This window comes from Stegostoma tigrinum, chromosome 22, assembly GCF_030684315.1.
Source record: "Stegostoma tigrinum isolate sSteTig4 chromosome 22, sSteTig4.hap1, whole genome shotgun sequence".
Classification (NCBI taxonomy): Eukaryota; Metazoa; Chordata; class Chondrichthyes; order Orectolobiformes; family Stegostomatidae; genus Stegostoma; species Stegostoma tigrinum.
In genome coordinates this window covers 37,768,014-37,790,079 of record NC_081375.1, presented here as the reverse complement: position 1 = coordinate 37,790,079, position 22,066 = coordinate 37,768,014, and the positions used below count along the sequence as shown (strand labels likewise).

Here is a 22,066-nt window from a genome sequence, read left to right as displayed (position 1 = left end):
CTGAAGTTTCGGTCCTAGACCCTTCATCAGAGAAGGGGATGGGGTGAGGGTTCTGGAATAAATAGGGAGAGAGGGGGAGGCGGACCGAAGATGGAGAGAAAACAAGATAGGTGGAGAGGAGAGTATAGGTGAGGAGGTAGGGAGGGGATAAGTCAGTAGGGAAGATGGACAGGTCAAGGAGGTGGGATGAGGTGGTGGGTAGGAAATGGAGGTGCGGGTTGAGGTGGGAGGAAGGGATGGGTGAGATGAAGAACAGGTTGGGGAAGCAGAGACAGACTGGGCTGCTTTTGGGATGCAGTGGGGGGAGGGGAGATTTTGAAGCTTGTGCTGCATTGGGCTGCAGGGTTCCTAAGCAGAATGAGTTGCTGTTCCTGCAACCTTTGGGTGGCATCATTGTGGCAGTGCAGGGGGCCCATGATGGACATGTCGCCTGAGGAATGGGAGGGGGAGTTGAAATCGTTTGCGACTGGGAGGTGCAGTTGTTTATTGTGAACCGAGCAGAGGTGTTCTGCAAAGCAAAGCCTCCGCTTGGTTTCCCCAATGTAGAGGAAGCCACACCGGGTGCAATGGATACAATATACCACATTGGCAGATGTGCAGGTGAACATCTGCTTGATATGGAAGGTCATCTTGGGGCCTGGGATAGGGGTGAGGGAGGGGGTGTGGGGGCAAGTGTAGCATTTCCTGCGGTTGCAGGGGAAGGTGCCGGGCATGGTGGGGTCGGAGGGGAGTGTGGAGCGGACAAGGGAGTCGCGGAGAGAGTGGTCTCTCCGGAAGGCAGACAAGGGTGGGGATGGAAAAATAGCTTGGGTGGTGGGGTTGGGTTGTAGATGGCGGAAGTGTCGGAGGATGATGCGTTGTATCCGGAGGTTGGTGGGGTGGTATGTGAGAACGAGGGGGATCCTCTGGGGGCGGTTGTGGCGGGGGCGGGGTGTGAGGGATGTGTTGCGGGAGATGCGGTAAAGGCCGTTCTCGGCCACTGCAGGGGGAAAGTTGCGGTCCTTGAAGAATTTGGACATCTGGGATGTGCGGGAGTGGAATGCCTCATCCTGGGAGCAGATGCGGCGGATGAATTGGGAATAGGGGATGGAATTTGTGCAGGAGGGTGGGTGGGAGGAGGTGTATTCTAGGTAGCTGTGGGAGTCAGTGGACTTGAAATGGACATCAGTTTCTAGCTGGTTACCTGAGCTGGAGACTGAGAGGTCCAGGAAGGTGAGGGATGTGTTGGAGATGGCCCAGGTGAACTTGAGGTTGGGGTGGAAGGTGTTGGTAAAGTGGATGAACTGTTTGAGCTACTCTGGGGAGCAAGAGGCGGCGCCGATACAGTCATCAATGTAACGGACGAAGAGCTGGGGTTTGAGGCCTGTGTAGGTGCGGAAGAGGGACTGTTCCACGTAACCTACAAGGAAGCAGGCATAGCTGGGTGCCCATGGCCACCCCCTTTGTCTGTAGGAAGTGGGAGGAATCGAAAGAGAAGTTTTTGAGGGTGAGGACGAGTTCGACTAGGTGGATGAGGGTGTCGGTGAAGGGGGATTGGTCGGGCCTGCGGGACAGGAAGAAGTGGAGGGCCTTGAGGCCATCTGCATGAGGAATACAGGTGTATAGGGACTGGACATCCATTATGAAAATGAAGTGTTGGGGACCAGGGAATTGGAAGTCCTGGAGGAGGTGGAGGGCATGGGTGGTGTCACGGATATAGGTGGGGAGCTCCTGGACCAAAGGGGAGAAAATGGAGTCCAGATAGGTGGAGATGAGTTCGGTGGGGCAGGAACAGGCTGAGACAATGGGTCGACCAGGGCAGGCAGGTTTGTGGATTATGGGACCGCCCCAAGATGATCTTCCATATCAAGCAGGTGTTCACCTGCACATCTGCCAATGTGGTATATTGTATCCATTGCACCCGGTGTGGCTTCCTCTACATTGGGGAAAACAAGCGGAGGCTTGGGGACCGCTTTGCAGAACACCTCCGCTCGGTTCACAACAAACAACTGCACCTCCCAGTCACGAGCCATTTCAACTCCCCCTCCCATTCCTCAGGCGACATGTCCATCCTGGGCCCCCTGCAGTGCCACAGTGATGCCACCCAAAGGTTGCAGGAACAGCAACTCATATTCCGCTTAGGAACCCTGCAGCCCAATGGTATCAATGTGGACTTCACCAGTTTCAAAATCTCCCCTTCCCCCACTGCATCCCAAAACCAGCCCAGCCTGTCTCTGCTTCCCTAACCTGTTCTTCCTCTCGCCCATCCCTTCCTCCCACCTCAAGCCGCACCTCAATTTCCTACCTACCACCTCATCCTGCCTCCTTGACCTGTCCATCTTCCCTACTGACCTATCCCCTCCCTACCTCCTCACCTATACTCTCCTCTCCACCTATCTTCTTTACTCTCCATCTTCGGTCCGCCTCCCCCTCTCTCCCTATTTATTCCAGTTCCCTCTCCCCATACCCCTCTCTGAAGGGTCAAGGCCCGAAACGTCAGCTTTTGTGCTCCTGAGATGCCGCTTGGCCTGCTGTGTTCATGCAGCTCCACACTTTGTTATCTTGTATTCTCCCGCATCTGCAGTTCCCATTATCAATGCACAGACTTAGTTAGCTTTTTTAACCTTTGCATCTATTGTTTTCTATTATTTTGACATCAGCAGTTGCACCAGTTCACTCTTCCCAAAAAGGCCTATTTTGAGGGATTACCCCTCATTATAAGTAGACTTCTGATAGAACTATTCAGAGGAAGTGGTCAACCAAAACTTACCCAAAGCTATGATGATGAATTGTGGTACTGTTTTTGAGTTCTGATTTCTCTGTTGTTCTTGCACATTTATGCTGCTTAATCACACTCCTTATTTCATTTCACTTCCCACTCCGTGCTCAGTATCACCACTGTGCAGTTCTGGTTCAGCATGTGATTTTTGGTTCTGGAATGCACTGCCTGGAAGTGTGATGGTGGCAGATTCTTTTAACCATGTATGAGGGTAAAAGGCTATTGTTTCAATTGAAACAATGTGCGAGGGTATGGCACTAAGTCACAATGCTGATTACGGGGGTGTACGAAGTCACAGTGGGCTACCTGGCTTCCTTCTGCACTATAACACTACTGTGACTCCTCTGGTATTATGGGATTACTATCAGCAGAACCTATTACAAACCGTACTTGTGACATTTCACCCAATGGTGGAGGTGATTAAAAATGACAGATAATAAATAACAACAGCAAGTGGAATTTGAACCCCTGAGCCCAGAGCATTAGCCAGTGATTACTAGTCTGGTGATATTACCACTGTGCTGTCATCTTCCCCATACTGTAGACAAACAGTTTGTTTTTGCTGATCGTCCAAAGACTTTTCTCCCGTGCTACACCTTTTGCACTATCTTTTCCTACGCTGCTGGATAACCTCGTCCTGGATTTCTAGCACTGTTTTGAAATTGCTTGCCAGCTGCAAACAAGGGTGATTGAGCCCCCCGTTAATAGGCAGTTACCCAAGTTGAACAAATTGACATGAATAATCAAGGGGGCTTTCCTGTGAAGTCTTGGATACAAGCACAGCCAGCACTGTACTAAATTTTTTTTTAAATTGCTGAGCACAGTTAAAATTATTTTCAGTTGTAGCTAGCTGAATGTAGATTTATTGTACTAACGTGCATATTGTTTGGAATGCGTCCTCCAAGCCTGAAGGCTTTCATGACAAAGTTGCTCAAGTAGGTGCAATCTTCTGAACGCTCGTAAAGCAACTTCATGTCTTTTACTTGAGGGGAAAACAGTAGACTAAAGAAGCATGTTCTACAACAGTTCTTTTCTGTTAACTGCCTGGAACCACATTTCAGGCTTTTGCAATGTAATGTGAAAATATATATCTGGCCAAAGTATTGAACAGTTCCTTATTGAGGAGGAATCTCATTTTGCAGTGGATTTTTGAGCCAAAGGGGACAGTGTTGATAGTGAATTATCAAGTCAACCATAATTATTCCTCTGAAACTGACTACAACTTCAGAATGTTGGAAGTTTGCAGATAAATGAAGGAATCCTTTAATTGCAATGGTCACTGAAGGCTCCAACACTAACTGAATAAAGGAGCCAATTACAAAAGTTTCTCGTGAAAAGAAAATTAATTAAGTTATCATTAACAACAAGAAAAATAATAAAGATGCAACATCAAGCAGACACTGACACGGGCACAAAGTTAGAGGATAGTCTCCATTGTAAAAAGGAAGGTAAAAGAATATGTCCTTGGCTTGTCCTTGAATTAGGAACATGGAGAAAGCAATTGGGTGTTTAGCCTCAATGAGTATAAATTAGTACAGTAATGGCTGTTCACCCACTTCTTCTGTGTCTTTCTCCTCACTATTCTTGGTATTTGTTATGGTATTGATGTTAAGAAATAGGTTCACTCTTAAACATACTCAATGGCAGAGTTCCTGATAAGATTTGAGATTCTCAACTTGCGAGTAGAAAAATTCTTCTGTCAGTCCCAAGTGGCTTCACTTAATTTGAAATTGTCTGTCTCTGATTTTAAATTCTCCAACCATTGGAAACATCTCACCTGTAACTGCTCTATCTATCTCTGAGGTATTTTGTAGGTTTTAATGTGGTTACCCCTCATACTCTGAAATTCTAGAAAATACAGTCCCCATTTGCTCAGTCTCATAAGTTAAAGCCACCATGCCAAATGTCTGGTGAACCTCTGTTGCATTTTTTTCTCCAGCAATTAATAGCCATCCTAAGGTAAGGGAATTACAACTGCATGCAGTACTCCCAGATGCTAATCAAGCTCCCATACAACAGACACAAGACTGTGCTGCTCCTGTACTCTTGCTAAAGGCTAACATACTGATAGCAGGACATTAGGAAAGCTACACCTGCATGTCATCTTTCAGGGACTTAAAGTAACCTAACTCACTTTTTATATTTGTGCACCTTCCAACCAAACACACATTGTAAACAAGATAATAAAATGTGAGGCTGGATGAACACAGCAGGCCAAGCAGCATCTCAGGAGCACAAAAGCTGATGTTTCAGGCCTAGACCCTTCATCAGAGAGGGTGATGGGGAGAGGGAACTGGAATAAATAGGGAGAGAGGGGGAGGCAGACCGAAGATGGAGAGTAAAGAAGATAGGTGGAGAGAGTGTAGGTGGGGAGGTAGGGAGGGGATAGGTCAGTCCAGGGAAGACGGACAGGTCAAGGAGGTGGGATGAGGTTAGTAGGTAGATGGGGGTGCGGCTTGGGGTGGGAGGAAGGGATGGGTGAGAGGAAGAACAGGTTAGGGAGGCAGAGACAGGTTGGACTGGTTTTGGGATGCAGTGGGTGGGGGGGAAGAGCTGGGCTGGTTGTGTGGTGCAGTGGGGGGAGGGGACGAACTGGGCTGGTTTAGGGATGCAGTAGGGGAAGGGGAGATTTTGAAACTGGTGAAGTCCACATTGATACCATTAGGCTGCAGGGTTCCCTGGCGGAATATGAGTTGCTGTTCCTGCAACCTTCGGGTGGCATCATTGTGGCAGTGCAGGAGGCCCATGATGGACATGTCATCTAAAGAATGGGAGGGGGAGTGGAAATGATTTGCGACTGGGAGGTGCAGTTGTTTGTTGCGAACTGAGCGGAGGTGTTCTGCAAAGCGGTCTCCAAGCCTCCGCTTGGTTTCCCCAATGTAGAGGAAGCCACACCGGGTACAGTGGATGCAGTATACCACATTGGCAGATGTGCAGGTGAACCTCTGCTTAATGTGGAATGTCATCTTGGGGCCTGGGATAGGGGTGAGGGGGGAGGTGTGGGGGCAAGTGTAGCATTTCCTGCGGTTGCAGGGGAAGGTGCCGGGTGTGGTGGGGTTGGAGGGCAGTGTGGAGCGAACAAGGGAGTCACGGAGAGAGTGGTCTCTCCGGAAAGCAGACAGGAGTGGGGATGGAAAGATGTCTTGGGTGGTGGGGTCGGATTGTAAATGGCGGAAGTGTCGGAGGATGATGCGTTGTATCCGGAGGTTGGTGGAATCACAACCAGCCCAGCTCTTCTCTTCTCTTCTCTTCTCTCTCTTTCTTTCCCCCCCCCCCCCCCCCCCCCCCCCTGCATCCCAAAACCAGTCCAACCTGTCTCTGCCTCCCTAACTGGTTCTTCCTCTCACCCATCCCTTCCTCCCACCCCAAGCCGCACCCCCATCTACCTACTAACCTCATCCCACCTCCTTGACCTGTCCGTCTTCCCTGGACTGACCTATCCCCTCCCTACCTCCCCACCTGTACTGTCTCCACCTATCTTCTTTACTCTCCATCTTCGGTCCGCCTCCCCCTCTCTCCCTATTTATTCCAGTTCCCTCTCCCCATCCCCCTCTCTGATGAAGGGTCTAGGCCCAAAACGTCAGCTTTTGTGCTCCTGAGATGCTGCTTGGCCTGCTGTGTTCATCCAGCCTCACATTTTATTATCTTGGAATTCTCCAGCATCTGCAGTTCCCATTATCTCTGACACATTGTAAACAGCTGGGCCCAAGGTCTGATTCTTGTAATACTGCAGTAATCGTTGCTTGCCAATGAGAAAATGACCCATTTTAGTTTTACAGCATTCTATCTGTTAGCTCATCCTTAACTCGTTACACTACATTACCTCCTGTCCATATGTTTTAATTTTGTTAACCAAGCTTCTGTGGGGAACTTTACCAAGAGACTTCTGCAAACAAAGTATACTGTATGCACCGAGCTTCCCCATTATCAATTTTATTCGCAACAACCTCAAACTCCAAGTTTGTTAAACCATTTTCCAATCAGACCGTTAATATACAACTGTCCATTCTTAGAAACTTTTAAAAATATATTTAAGCATGTTCCCTTCAGTCCAACTTGTCTGCACCAACCAGATATCTTCAACTTTCTCATTTCCCATTTGGCCATATCCCTCAATCCTTCTTACTCACGTACCCATCCAGATGCCTTTTAAATGTTGTAATTGTGTCTGCCTGCACCACCACCCCCTGCATGAAGAAGTTGCCCCTCGGGTCTGTTTTGGATCTTTTCCCCTCTCACCTTAAACCTGTACCCTCTAGTTTTGGATTCTCCTATCCTGAGAAAAAGACCTTGGCTATTCATTATTTCCACACCCCTCGTGATTTTATAAACTTCTAAGGTCACCCCTCAGCCCCAACACTACGGGGAGGGGTGGAATTCCAACCTATTTTGCCTCTTCCCTATAGTTCAAACCCTCCAATCACAGCAACTTCTTTTAAATCTTTTCTGTACCCTTTCAAGTTTAACAACATCTTTCTTGTAGCAGGGAAACCAGAATTGTGTACACTTTTGTAAAATTGGCCTCCCCAATGTCTTGTTCAGCTGCAGCATGATGACACAACTCCTGTGTTCAAAGCACTGGCAACTGAAGGCGAGTGTGCCAAATGCTACTTTCACTGCTCTGTCTGCCTGCGATGCCATTTCAAGGAACTAATGCACATGCAGCTTTTTTATGTCTTTGTTTGGTAGCAATCCCCAGGGCCCTAGCATTAACTGTGTAAGTCCTGCCTTAGTACTAATACAAATTTCCTTTGGTTCCTCATTTGTCCCTAGTCCCTTAGGTCACTTCCTGGAAAATTGCTTGTTACTTTGTCAGGGAAAACAGTTACTCATTTTCTCCGGAGGCTGTGGCTTGTTAGGGATGTCCTGGATCAATGGCACCTGTGAACATTGCAGGTATCTTTGAGCCCTCAGCGTTCAGATTGCTTTGTCATTGGGCTTTGTCCTTCCTAAAACTCAGCGCAGTGAACTTTCTTGATTTTCACTTAAAATTAATTTCCTCTGCTGTATTCGAAAGCAGCTCCCTGAAATACACAGTTTGTGTATTTTGATACCTGGAGTCCTTACTTTGAGACTGATCGTCACAGGTGATTTCTCTTTGCTTGCAGCAAATTAACTTGTTCAAAAGCATAAACCAAAAAGCCTAAGGGAAACCTTTTATATCAGACCTGTACGTCTACCAACTTGGTCAACTGGGTCTGCTGCTCCCAATGTGGCCTCCTCTACATCAGAGAGACCAAGTGTAGACTCCGAGACTGTGTGTTTTGTAGAGAATCTGTGTGCCGCATACACAACAAATGACACAGCCTTCCTTCTGGTCATGAACCATTTTTAACTCCCCCACTCCCTGGGTAACATGTCCATTCTGGGCCTCGACTAGTGTCACAATGACACCACCTGCAAACCATAGGGGCAACAGCTCATATATTCTGTCTTGGGATCCTACGGCCCATCCTGAACATGAATTCATCAGTTTTAAAATCTCCCCAACCCTGGCCTCATCCCATATCCAACCCTCCCCCTCAGCCCTGCCTCCTTGACCTGACACAACCTGTCCATCTTCTCTCCCACCTATCTTCCCCACCCATCCCACTGACCAGTCCCCACCACTCCCCTACATGCACTCATTCATCACCAACACACCTACCTTCCCCAGCCCCATCTCCCCTCTCTCATTATTTCCCTGTTTCCCTCCCCACCCCCTTCATTTATGAAGAAGGGTCCTAACCCAAAACATCAACTTTCCTGCCCCTCTGATGCTACCTGGCCTGCTGTGTTCCTCCAGTTCCACACTGTGATATCTCTGACTCCAGCATCTGAAGTTCTTGCTATCCCTCAATCAAAATGAAAGTACCAGTTTACTGATTTCAGTCTCATTTGATGAAAATGATAAAACCACCCTCAACTGAAATTATTTAGTTAATAAATGGTGTGGTTTTTTTAAACCGTGAACATTTCAGTCCATGAAAGCCCAGGTATTAAAATCAGACGATGGAGTTGGAAAATTGATGGTCCTTTTTTTTAAAATCACTATCGTGTCTCATTTTCAGTTTAATTTTACTGTCGTAGATGAAGGACACATTTTAATAGAGAATGTGGTGTTTTCTCCTACTTCACTTGGAAAGGATCTCTACCAACCATCCGTACGGCACATCTTGAGACTGCTGATGTGCTGGCTGTTAGATCTTGTCAAAATGTAGCAATTTGAGTTTTTTGGTCTCGACCTTATTTTCATTTTGAATTTTTGCATCTAGAAATGAGAACAGATGTGTTTACCTTACGGAAGGCTGGATATGCATTCCCATCCCAGAAGTGAAAAGCCCATATGCTGTAAACCATTCTACCACCAATCTTCTGTTCAGTAAATAGTAACATACTATTACAAACAATGTAACATACAAAAATGGCAAATCTTTGCATTAAAATAATTGAGTCACTCAAGTATGTATTTAGAATGCTGATCAAGTTGGATAATTTTGGAGTTAGTTCCAGGAATTGATCATTATTTCTGGAATTCAAATCATGTGGTTAGGTTAGGCTTAAAAGCTTGTTGGCTATTTGATTGAAATTATTGTGATTTAGTGAACTAGTGCATTAATTTTATTGGACCTAATTTGAATTATTTTGCACAAAGGAGAGAGAGTGATATTCTCATGAAAATTGCATTGCATAAGCTCATGAAATGTGGTCCTGATTTTAAAAGCTTTAAATTACAAATCAAATCTTGGAATGTTCTTTTGTTTTTGCTGGCTACTTTCAGGAGAAACTTGAACAACAGTATGCACAGAGTTATAAACAGATATCTATGCTAGAAGATGACTTGGGTCAAACAAGAGGTATCAAAGATCAGTTGCATAAATACGTAAGAGAGTTGGAGCAGGCAAATGATGATTTGGAACGAGCCAAAAGGTGAGAATTTAGTTTCATGTTAATTTTATTTGTAAAAAGTAAACTTTATTTATTTAGTTGAAAACTTGATTATGGAAGTTCTGTATTTACACTTGAGTCTGTGATTCTGGATCTGCAGCAGGGAACCTTCTGGAGAATTTGACACACATTGTTGTATTATGTCTGAGAAATAATACAAAGCATTATCTTTCATTTTGTAATACGCAAAAATGTTGGACCAGAAGTTGCTGCATGTTGGACTTAATTGTACTTTTCATTTATTCAAATCACATATTAGAGTCAACTGTTCCAACGCTTTTTAACCCTCCTTTTATCTTACACTGTTCATAAACTTGAACTCATCTAAAGCTCTACTGTCAGTATCCTAATCCACACCAAGTCAAACTGACATTTCTCTGTCCATTTGAACTACATTGGTACCCCATTCACCAATGTCTTGTTTTTAAAGTTCTCATTCATGTATTCAAATGTCTCCATGACCACCTTCGTGCCCCCTCAAATTGTACACTCTTTAATTCTGACCTTAAACATTTCCCTACACACATTCTTCACATCATCTATATCGTATCTTGCCTACCTGTGCCCTAGGTTCAAATTCTGTCCATAAGTACCTCAATTTCTTTATATCTTAGCTCTTTTAAAAAGTCACTACTTAACTAAGCTTTTAACACCTTTCCTTGTCTTTTTCCATCGATGTGGCCTCAAGTTTTGTCCATTTATAGTCCTGTGAAGTGCCTTGGTGTAGTTGCCTCCATTTAAAGATGCCAAATAAATCCAAGTATTTAATAAAATATTTGTTTAAAATCAATTGAAAATTAGCATCAACTACAGTTTGATTACGTTTATAGTGGAGTAACATTGATTAAAATGATTGCTCAGAATTGTTGAGTTCATGATTTTATATTTCTTTTAATGTTGAATGTTTTCTAATAAATTATACACTTGCGTTAAGTTGTACTTTTGTTACTAATTACTAATGTTGAGCAGTGAAACATTTCTCTTTTTTTTATAAAGAAATGTAGTTTTTTTGTTTCACAGCCTTGTCTGGTGTTAGTCCCAGAAATATTCATAAGTCTCTTTCTTTTTTAGAGCTACCATAGTGTCATTAGAAGATTTTGAACAGCGGCTGAATCAAGCAATTGAAAGAAATGCATTTTTAGAAAGTGAACTTGATGAGAAGGAGTCCCTTCTTGTTTCTGTTCAAAGGTTAAAAGATGAAGCCCGAGGTGTGTTCATTTTTAAAGCAGTGTTTCAGCAGGATCAATTAAATGCAGACAAAGTTTTAAGGTGGAATTGATAAGCTCAGGGTGAGGGAACTTTCTTAACCTCCCCATCTAAGTGCAATACAGCTACATTACTGAAAATCCTGACTTTAAATGAGTTGGGGGTTCCCATAGGATTCGGCGTTAAAGTTTGGAGTTGGGTTCCTTGGGATAGTTAGTGTCCAGAAAGAAACAATATACAAGTTGAAATACTGTACGAAAGTGCATTCCTAGCTGACACAACTTGCTAAATAAGATGCATCATGAACTTAAATACTGCTTATGTATATATTTTTAAAAATCTACAGAACTTGCAGGATTTTCAGAATTACCCATCCCCATCTAGTGGTGGAATTTGTCAGTGCAGCTGGAGCTGTTGCACTGACTTACATTCTGTTGCTGGATGGGGATGACAACTAGAGTTCAGGAATGGCTAAAGCCAAGACCTAAAATAAGAACAGATGAGAAGAGGCCAGGGAGCAAGGGATGGAAGCACCTGCAAAGTTAAAGTGAGCCAAGCCCTGCAGAGAGGGGGCTAGGGAGCAAGGGCAGGAGGTAAGGCTTCGTGGGAGAGGGTGTTAAGTTGCAGCCAGGAGTTAGGGCAGGAAATGAGGCTGAGAATATCACAGGCTGTAGTTTGAGAAGGGAACTGAGGCTGACAGTCGAAGTGTCAGAAGGAAGTTCATGGTCGACAAGACCTAACAGGAAGACTGGCGAATAGTATTGAATTAAAATGGAGTGTTAAACTATTATACTGACACAATTTATGAATAACATTAGCCCCAGCACTACTTGGACTCTATACGTAAATTTGAATTTTCTACTTTATCATACTATATTCCAAAAGTTAATTTTTTTGGCACATAATTCCTACGTCACAACAATATTCCATTGTGAAATGCTTTGGAATGTCTCTTCATGAGACATAAATGCAAGTTCCTTTACTCATTTATTCAAAAGGGAAAACAACCAATATGCTGAATTAGTGATTTTCAATCCAACATATTTGTATTTGGGAATAATTCTGCATTAGTACTGCCAGCAGGAATGTGATGAGGTATAGTATAAAAACAAACGTCTTTGTTTCTAGCTGCCTGCTTTCTGACTACTGGCCTCCCTGTGCTTGATATTTCCAATTGTTGCTTGCCTGGACAATAATGAGTACTCCTGTTGAAACCAAATTTATCACTCGAGGAAGCAAGTTCTGTTATGCCCTGGGATTGTTAAACACCTATACAACTGAACTGACTCACCTATTTTTGAGAATGCCAGAAAAGATAGGTTAGTGGGATTGAGCTATTCTGCATTACCAATCTTAGCGATAGTGTATACAAGGCACCACATCCTACACTAAGAATCTTGAATAGCCAATATTTGTTGCACTTATAAGGGAGTACATAGCGATACAGCTACTTGTGACTTGAGGTCCTATTCCAGTTGGACCGTTTGGAGATTTCATTGACCGTAGGACACATGAGTTTGTTACTGAGTTGTTGTAACCTTTATGGTAACATTTAGCACTAAAATTATGATACTAAATTAATGTTTGAGACTTTTGTTCCTTAGCACAAATTTTGTTCAACTCCAATCCTGTGATTATATTCGCAGATCTGCGTCAAGAATTAGCAGTAAGGGAAAGGCAGGAAGTAACAAGAAAATCTGCCCCTAGTTCACCAACACTGGAGTGTGAGAAGATGGATACAGCTGTTCAAGCATCCCTTTCTCTACCAGCCACGCCCGTAGGAAGAACTGCTGGCAATGGATTTGCTTCACCCAAAGGTTTGTGCTGTAAGTTTTTGGAGCATCACCAAAATATTGATTCTGAGTTTGTGTATATACATTTATAAGTATGGGCTGCTTATTATGTTTGTAGTAAGCTGATGTAAGAATTCTTTCCACAGATGTTACTAAGCCTGTTGAGTTTCTCCAGCAACTTCTATTTTTGTTTAGGAATTAAGTTGGTTACCAACTTGAATCAGTCACATTTGGGAACACCCCTCCTGTTTCAGTCAGCTATCAGAAACCAATTATAATAATGTGTGCATTAATGAGCTATCTTAAATAATTTGGTAGTGTTCCACAAACTAAACGCTATTGTAATTCCATTTCAATCTTGAGGTTAGCATTAGGATGTGTAAGTATGTAAATGCAGAAAGGATCCTGTGTGTACATGTCCACTCATGTTTTGTGCTGTTCAACTTCTCTAAGAACTTGGAATTCTACTCATGCATTTCACATCACTTGACCAAACACATTCTAATTTGTTTGACAGCCATAGGGATTGAACTAAATGTTGATGTAAAGTTGAGTAGATACAGCAGTAATGCTCAAGTATGTTTCAATGTAGAATTATAAATTGATCTACTTTTGATATTGGCAGTGTTCAAGTGCAAGTCAAGTGCTTTGTGTACAAGTATCAACACATTCAGTGCAAATCTGTGGTGTAAAATCTTGCAAATCTAAAATACGTACTCAGTTTAGTAATCCGAGAAGCTAAGAGTAGTCAGGTGAGCATTTACTTGAGTTATTCATTGATCAGTGTTACTTAATTCATACAGGACCTAGTTTTGGTAAAACTGGGTTTGATCACAGGATATCATTTAGAGTAAGGTGTGTTCAGTGCTTGTTTTAAGTAACACATTCTCAGTTGACTTACATTTTGGTGGAATTTATGCTCAAAATTGTTTGCTTTGAAATGTTTTCTTTTTCACCTCCAGTTTCTGCTCATACTCATTCATATACCACTGTTACACTCTCCTGAGCGTTGGCACAAATGATCAACGTATAGGGCTGTAATTATTAAAAATTTAAATTGCATGGAGTAAACAATACAACGAAGTAGAAACTCCAGGCCTTCTCATTACTTTAGTTAGCACTTTTTTGTATTATCGTTCTTGGTTCAAAAGTGCAACATGGGACAATTTGGATATCAGCAAGAGTTCATAGGAAACCAATTTTTTTTGTCTGTCTTCCAAATTGAGGATATCAGATGTAAGACTAAGGCTTGATTATCCCAATTGGTGAGAGTGGTGTCCTCTGTGTACAGAGATTCTGTATGGAGTTGTGATATGCATGTGGACATAGCTTATGTGCATCTCAAATGTTGGTTATTTTGCTCCATTCACGAAATTTATCTGGTTTTGCTCTGACTTTGAAACTAAAGAGGAGGAAGGAGAGAATTTGATCAGCTGTTTGAAATGCCTGCCAGCACTGGCCGGCACTCTAAACAATGAGAATGAATGAAGGAAAGCCTGCCACCGTTATGATAGTTTTACAGCTACTCTACAAACGTTTGTCCGTATGATCTTAAAATCTAACGTACATGTATTTTCAGATGTACAGGGTAGATTGATCTTTATAGGATAATAGTTCGACACAACACTGTGGGCCAGAGGGCCTGTTTTGTGCTGTGTTGTTCTATGTTCTATGTTCTATTATTCAAACATGGAGCACTCACACACCTCTTTTAGTTTTTAACATCAGGATAGAGGGAGGAAATGGTCTTTTTTAAAAAAGACTTCAACCTGATTGGATACTGGGTTTAAGTCATACGCAAATTTGGGTCTGAGCTATCTGCCGGTACCTCACTAAGAACTTTGTCACTAGTAATGTAACATCAAATCTGAGTATTTTCACATGGATTTTGTTCTCTCATTGCCTTGCCTTTGAAAATTGTTTTTGGTGAAACACCCATATTTAGAATGAGTCGATGCAAAACTTGGATTTGACACTAAGGGTGTTCAAATGCATGTCTGTGGCATACGTGCCCACTTTTTGGGGAATCTGCACGGTGCCATGTTATTGGAGGTGGCAATGTTTTGATATAAATGGTACCATTTTGAAATGCAAAATTCCAGCATTTGCTCCATCAAGGTAGAGCAAAATTTGAAAAACTTGGGACTCAATTGAGATGCCATGTATCTGATTTTCCCTCGGTCAGATTCTGTGTCCACGTGACTGCAAGCACCTGGCCCAGACACAATGTGACTTGAATTGCATAGATTCAGGTTACCTGTAAGAAATGCAGCTTAAATTTGTAATGCCATTCATGTGCAGCAGAGTATGGGGCCAAACGGCAGCAGAATTTAGTAAAAGCTTGAAAGATTGAATTGTCTGCTGTTTAAAATGACTAAAGTTCAAAAGTTGATTGTAATGCGGGAAACAAGTACTGGTTAAATGAATGACAGTAACTGTTTCAGGAGCTATTTAAGTTTAGCTGTTTGTGCAGGTGTGTGTATATCTGTATGCCCATATTACTTGTATAAAAATTCTAAGGCTTGTTGTTTCAGCTGTACAAAATGGCTATGGTACAATGCCATTAACTCCATCAGCAAGAATATCTGCACTAAATATTGTTGGTGACCTTTTAAGAAAAGTAGGGGTAAGTACTATCTCCAATCACTTACTTGCAACCTTTATTTCTGTAAATTCTTCTTAGCCTCTCTTCAGTTGTGGTTCTTTACTGATTTTTACTTTTGCATAAGTTGTTAACTAGTACAGCTAGCTGTTCAAACGTTAAAATTCCACACTTGTATAAGGAAGAACATGCTTCTGCAACAATCCTAGGAAGCATTCCTCCTTAAATCAATACTGAACTGAATGCTTACCGTCTATGATACTTGTCTAATGTTACTGTACAACATTCCCTATACTAAGTGTTGGTCATGCCTTGATTGTAACTTAATGTCTCCATCATAACCTCAAGCTCTCTGTCACTGGTCCTCTTGCCAGACACACTATTTCTGAATGCCCGGTATTTACGTATTGCCAACATTACTAAAGAGAGGTTATTTGGTCATTAATTTAATTGCTGTTTTCCTGATATTGCTGTGCTCAAGTTAGCTACAGCCTTGTTTGTGGTACAACAGGGAGTAGACTTAAAGTTCTTTCTAAATTAATAAAAGAAGTAAAAGTGATATGAGGGGAACCGTTTTCATTCCGAGTTGTTAGCATCTGGAATGCACAGCCCAAGTGTGGTGGAGGTAAGTTCAGACACATTGCAAATGGAATTATTACATTGTTTGTTTTCAAAGGGGAACGATTACATGGAGAAGGCAGGAGAATGACTCGAAATGAGATGCTGATTTGGAAAACTGGCACAGGCGGAATGGGCGAAATAGCTGCCTCCTGTGCTGTAACAATCCCAAGATGGCCTGGTTGCCTGTAAAGCAAACTGATTTGGAAGATTTAAAAGAGCATTTTTCATTTGAAATATGCAAATCTTTAATATTTAGGGATATATACTGTACATTTCGATAGGGCAAGAAAACACTGCAGTTAATCTGAATTGGAGAAAGAAAGTTGTAAGAGTCCCTGTTCAACAGCAACCTCTGCATTCATTTTTCCATGACCTTCAGGGTAAACAATGCTTGGCTTTGTTGATAATGAAAAGTCACTTTGTCCCACCATGGATCTGAACTGTAGCATGAATCCACATAAGGAGATGTGGAGGAAGGGGTGGTTAAGACAATTTATTATTTGTAGGCCAGGAAGGACACTGTGCCTATGCTTTTCCCTCTTACGTAGAAGCATAAAATTGCAAAGAGACATTAATAGATTAATTCAAGTGATGAAACTGCAGCATATAGACATTCACTTTCTGTCTAAACAGGACAGGTCAGGATTCTTTTTCAATATTGAAAAGCTAGACACAGCTGAGATCCAAACATTGGATGGGTGGACTGGTACAAAAAATATTCAGTCTCTTGCAGTTATGGATTTTGTATCTAGCAGACTAAAAATACTCCCATTATCACCATCTCAAATTGCTTTACAGCCAGTAAGTAATTACAGTAGCTACTATATTTCAGATTATTCTTGCATTGTAAGAGGTCATGCAGGTGTATACAAGTCCTGGTTAACCGTGCTACAAGATCAAAGTCAAAAATTTAGAGCTTGGCCTTCCTTGAGTAAAGGAAAGTGTGATAAAAGTTTGGAACACTTGCATGCAAGCAACAGTTGATGCTGAGTCAGTTGTTAATTTTAATTTCTAAATTGATAGATATATGTTACCCACATATTCAGGGACATGAGACGAAGATAGGTTATGGATTGGCCTTGATCTCTACAATGGCAGAACAGACTCTAAAGATTAAATGGCATTCTCCTATCTTAAGTTTCCCCCTTCCACAATTGAGAAAGAGATCTGATTTTTGTCACGTGTCAGTGGTTTTAGATTTCAAACATAAGCATCATTGTGCATTGTTTCTGTGTTTGTTTTGTTTATTTTTGAAATTGTTTGCTCATTCAAAACAGATCAGTGCTATTTTTATGGTGGGATGGGAGGGAAAATTCATGAGTTCCCCTTGAATAGTCTAGGAAGAGGTTCCTTTATTAGTTCATACTGTTGTGTGGAATTTCTTTGTTTATTATTTCCAGCTAACTTGATTTCTTTTTCAGGCCTTAGAATCAAAGTTAGCAGCATGCAGAAATTTTGCAAAGGACCAAGCAACACGAAAAAGTTACAGTTCAGGGAACGGTAATGGTACCTCTGCTATGGTCAACAGTGCAAAGTTTTCTAATTCAGGTCTTGCAACATATTTTGACAAAGGGTAAGTATTTAGAATGTGCAAGTGCTAATCATTCTTTAAGGGGGGAAAAAAAATCAGCAATTAATTAAACTTTTTTGTGAACTGGAGCACTTAGACAAATTTGCTAGTACTAAACGTTGGTAAAAGAATCTGGAGAAAAATCAGTGGACATTTTCTGATGCTGCAAGCTGTCTAGATCTGGAAGACACTACCTGAGACAATGGTGTAAACAGATTTTAGTGGTAACATTCAATCAAATGGGATTTATTGACATGTGGGGGAAAAGACTATATAAAGGCCATGGAGACTGGAACGGGGGAAAGAAATTAGTTGAATAGCTCTTTCAAAGAGTTTCTAAGAGGTGTGGTTGACCAACTTCCTTTGGTGAAGTTGGTCTAGTACTTGTGAGCTCGAAGACAGGACATTAGAATTTGTAAAAGATAAGGGGGTGCGAGGAAGTGCTGTGATCCCTTTTAAAAGGTGTTTGGAGATATTAAAAATATCTGCAGGCCGCAGCAGATGCACTGGGAATTCTTGAAATTGAAACATTGTATCAAAAGCCTATACTACTTGCAGGCAAAGCAACAATTTTACCAAGATGACAGGTTTTTGAATTTAGCCAATTAACTTAAACCAGACCCTGGATACCAAAACCCAATTAAATTTAAATTTGGTGATTTTGACAACCTCAGACCAACACCATTGTAAGAAATAAATGGGTCAACAAGGATATAAAAGAAGGCATTTGAAAAGCAGTTCGAGAGCAAACTGCCATCTGTTAAGAGAACAGCCCCCAAGAGGCATCTTCTCTAAGAGAAAATTACAAGCTCTTCCAGAAATCTCCTAAGATCTTAGAGTAAACGCCATTTAAATAAAGGACACTGCACCCATTAGCTAATATTTGATGGGGGAAGGCGTTCCTGACTGGAAGACAGTGGAGAAAGCATTGTTTTAGAAAACAGATCCTGGCTATAATTTTGAGAGATTTAAGCTTTGCTTTTTTTTATTATTAATCTGTCTTATTTAAGTGGTATATGTATCTATTGGAACAGCATGCTGTTAGAATTTTGTTTTATTTGGGAATAGTTAGTAGTTAAGGGGGAATTGTTCAGTTTGTTAGTTTTGTGAATTGAGTTAATCAGATGTATTTACTTGATTATGAAGTGAGTATCAGGGATTTCTTTGAGTTAACCACTCCTTTAAAAGTTTGCGAGGTGAGGCAAGCTTTTCTGGGTGTTTTGGTTTTAGTTATCAGAGGAGGTGGGTTGACTGCTCCTTCGTAACAGTTGGGGCTTCATCTGGGATCTGAATGGATTTGGATGGTTTAAATGGACTTGGGAGCTAGTATCCCAGATCTTTAAATAAAGCTTAGGTGAAAAGTGGAAAATCTGTGTAGTTTCAGTTATTTGTGGTTGGTTAAATTAAAAGTAGGAGAAATGGCTCTTAACATTGCTAAAGAGGTTCTGGTGTTAGAAGATGCTTCTCAAATTTGCCAAGAAAGTTTTAGAAAGACGCGAAGGACGCACTTTTCGACCTAGCAAATAGGCTAGAATTGGGTTTAACTAGGGATAAGAGGCAAGCTGAAGTTGTAAAGGAGTTAGTCAAGCATTTAGGTATACCAGAGAAACAGGCAAGTGCAGTGGAGTAAGAAAGAGAAAAAGAGAAGAATGTTAGAGTTGGAACTTGAAGCAAAAATACTTCAAATGGTGGAAGGAAAAGTACAAATTAAGTGAGCATAAGCAAATTCATTGTGGCCAACACCCTGATAAGGATATATACAAATATGTCAAAACATTACCAAAATTTGACGAAAAAGATTTAGAAACCTTTTTCATTTCCTTTAAGAAATTGGCTAAACAGATGAACTGGCCAGAAACACTGTGGATAATGTTAATTCAGACTAAGTTGGTAGGCGGGGCTAGTAAGGTGTTTGCAGCGGTGTCAGGAGAATATGAAGAAGTAGGTCAGGCTATTTTGAGTGCCTACAAATCGGCACCAGAAGCACAGAGACGACAGTTCATAAAGGAACCAGGTCAGACTTGTCGAATTTGAAAGAATTAGACATAGCAACTTGGATAGATGGCCGAGAGCATCAAAGACAGAAAAGATGAATGAGGATCTTAGATTATTCTGCTGGAGGAGTTCAAAAATTCACTTCCAGAAATGATCGTAACTTGCTGTTTTAACTCCTGTTGAGGAACAGAAAGAAGAGCTGTAGAGATGGTGCATGAATACACATTAGTGCATAAATCGAAATATGGCTTCTGACAGCAATTTCATTCTGTGACGGATAGGAATTGGGGAAACGGTGAGATCTTTCACTGAAATATAAAAAGTAGATCACGTTAGGAACAGTTTACCACGTATGAGAAAAGAAACCCAAGAGGGTGAAAAGCCTCTGATGTTTTGACGGTACTAGAGGGCAATACATTAAGGCACAGTGCAGGTGGCTTAAGAAAGATACTGGGGGAAAGGATGTGGTTTAAAAAGGCTAAACATTGGGCTAAGTTGAGATGGTGAAGGAAATCCCAAGAGAAGGTGAGCTGTGGGAGAGTGTACAGCCTAGGCATGGGCTGGATAGTAAGATGTTGCCTGATCTCTTCAAAGGCTTCATGTCTGTGGGTAAGGTTTACTCAGGTAGAACAGGGAGAGAAGGCAAAGAAGTTACAATATCGACAGATACAGGAGCTAGTCAGTCTCTAATAGTAAGATGAAAATATTTGGACCCCATCTGAAATGTTACCCAAGTGTAGTAATCTGTGGAATAAATGGAGGAAGATTTGGTGTTCCCCTGTTACGATAAGGCTAGAAAGTCCAATTGAGACTGGGCGAGTGACAGTGGGAGTGATTGAAAGAGTGGCTATTCCAGGAATGTAGTTTGTTCTTAGAACACCCTAGCCGCATCAAAGATGGAAGTAATGCCCATCGTAATAGAGAAGCCAAAAGAAAACCAGGGGACTGATCTATTAAAAGAAAAATACCCTGGAATTTTTCCAGACTATGGTGATGAGATCTCAGTCAGAAGTTAAAGGATGAAGGAGTTGAGGTCGAGTTGGCTGAAACTTTGATGAAATGGTAAATGAGAAAGCAAAGCAGGTAGAGGATCAGGCAGAGGTATTTTGTTCTGAAAGACTAATGGAGTTGCAACAAAAAGATGAAACAAAAGATTTATACCATTGAAGTCTACTCAGAAAAGGAATCAGAATATATGCCATAATGGTATTACCTTAAGGATAGAATCCTGAGGTGGAAATGGAGACTTGGCAGGTTAGTGCAGAGGAGAAATGGGCAGAAGCTCAACAGATGGTATTGTTGGCAGCACACAGGGGAAGTAATGCTGGTAGCACATGAATTACCTGTAGGAGTGAGGAGGTCTCGTGTGAAGAGGCAGAACCCTTTCTATGGCCTGGATTACTTAAGATCTGGTTGAAATTTGCTGCACCTGTCACGAGTGTCACATGGAAAGGCAGCTACAGGCAGTAATAAAACCAGTGCCTTTGGCAATTTCTGCATTTGAACAACCTTTCACATGGGTTATGATTGTCTAGGTCCCCTCCGTAAAACCAAAAGTATTCGCTAACTATAATTGATGCTCTCTGCCAGATTTCTGAAGGTAATTCCATTAGGGATGTCAAGGCAAAGAAAGTTATGGAGATCATAAATTGAACAAAGACAGAATTTGCAAAGGCGGAAGTGACGTTCTTAGGACCCAACATCAGGTGTGGAAGGATGACACTGAGGAACGTGAAGGAGAAAGCCATAGAGGAATATCCAAGACCATCCTTGAAGAAAGAAGTGTTACAGTTTTTTGGACTAAATTGGATTCTATCGGATGTTTGTATCAAAGTAGTAATATGGTGGCACCGTTGATGGATTTGTTGAAGAACTCAAAATTTGAGTGGACGGAACAATGCCAGGAGGCATTTGAGAATTTAAAAGCAGTGTTAACCACCCGATCAGTTTTAGAATTTTTGGTTGATGACCCAGCACTCTTCTACGTTGGGCATCACTTGGAGGTAGTACTAAGGTTGGCAAAGGTGCAGCATGTTTTCTGGATGTCCACCACAGAGTGGCTGAAATGCCCGTACTACCAAGCTGATCAAATTCTAAATGATAGACTGGGTCTTTAAGTGGTAGAGAAACTGACAATGGTGGTGGCAGGGGCGAGTGGGAGGGAGAAACATATTTGACATCGTTCTCCTCAATCTATCTTTCACAGATGCATCTGTCTATAACTATCAATCATAGTGGCAGCCATACAGTCCTTAGAGCAAGTCTTGTCTTCATGGGTGGCCAAAATGATTAAGAAGGCAAGTGGCATGCTTGCCTTCATTGGCTGGGGCGTGGAGTACAAGAGTTGTTAAACTGTGTTGCTCATATGTAAAACCTTTGTTAGGCTGAATTTGAGTATCGTGTGCAGTTTTGGTCGCCACACTACCAGAAGGACGTGGAAGCTTTGGAGAGAGTACAGAGAAGTTTCACCGGGATGTTGTGTAGTCTTGAGGGCACTGGCTATGAGGAAAAGTGAATTTTTTAAATAAAAAAACCAGGATTGTTTTCACTGGAAAGACGATGGCTGAGAGGAGACCTGATAACTATCTACAAAA

At 41.9% G+C, this 22,066-nt stretch overlaps 1 protein-coding gene across 7 annotated transcripts in view; it reads left to right on the top strand.

Annotated features, from left to right (window-relative positions):
- The window catches only part of LOC125463661 (nuclear distribution protein nudE-like 1), an 87,399-nt gene that overhangs the window by 56,136 nt on the left and 9,197 nt on the right, over nt 1-22,066 (top strand). For 6 of the 7 annotated variants that reach the window (XM_048555223.2, XM_048555220.2, XM_059653786.1 and 3 more), the window contains exons 4-8: nt 9,519-9,667; nt 10,757-10,893; nt 12,538-12,717; nt 15,219-15,310; nt 17,329-17,480. In XM_048555223.2, coding sequence (XP_048411180.2) covers nt 9,519-9,667; nt 10,757-10,893; nt 12,538-12,717; nt 15,219-15,310; nt 17,329-17,480 — 710 coding nt within the window. The remainder of the gene's footprint in view (nt 1-9,518; nt 9,668-10,756; nt 10,894-12,537; nt 12,718-15,218; nt 15,311-17,328; nt 17,481-22,066) is intronic. The other variant, XM_048555224.2, reaches the window with a different exon arrangement.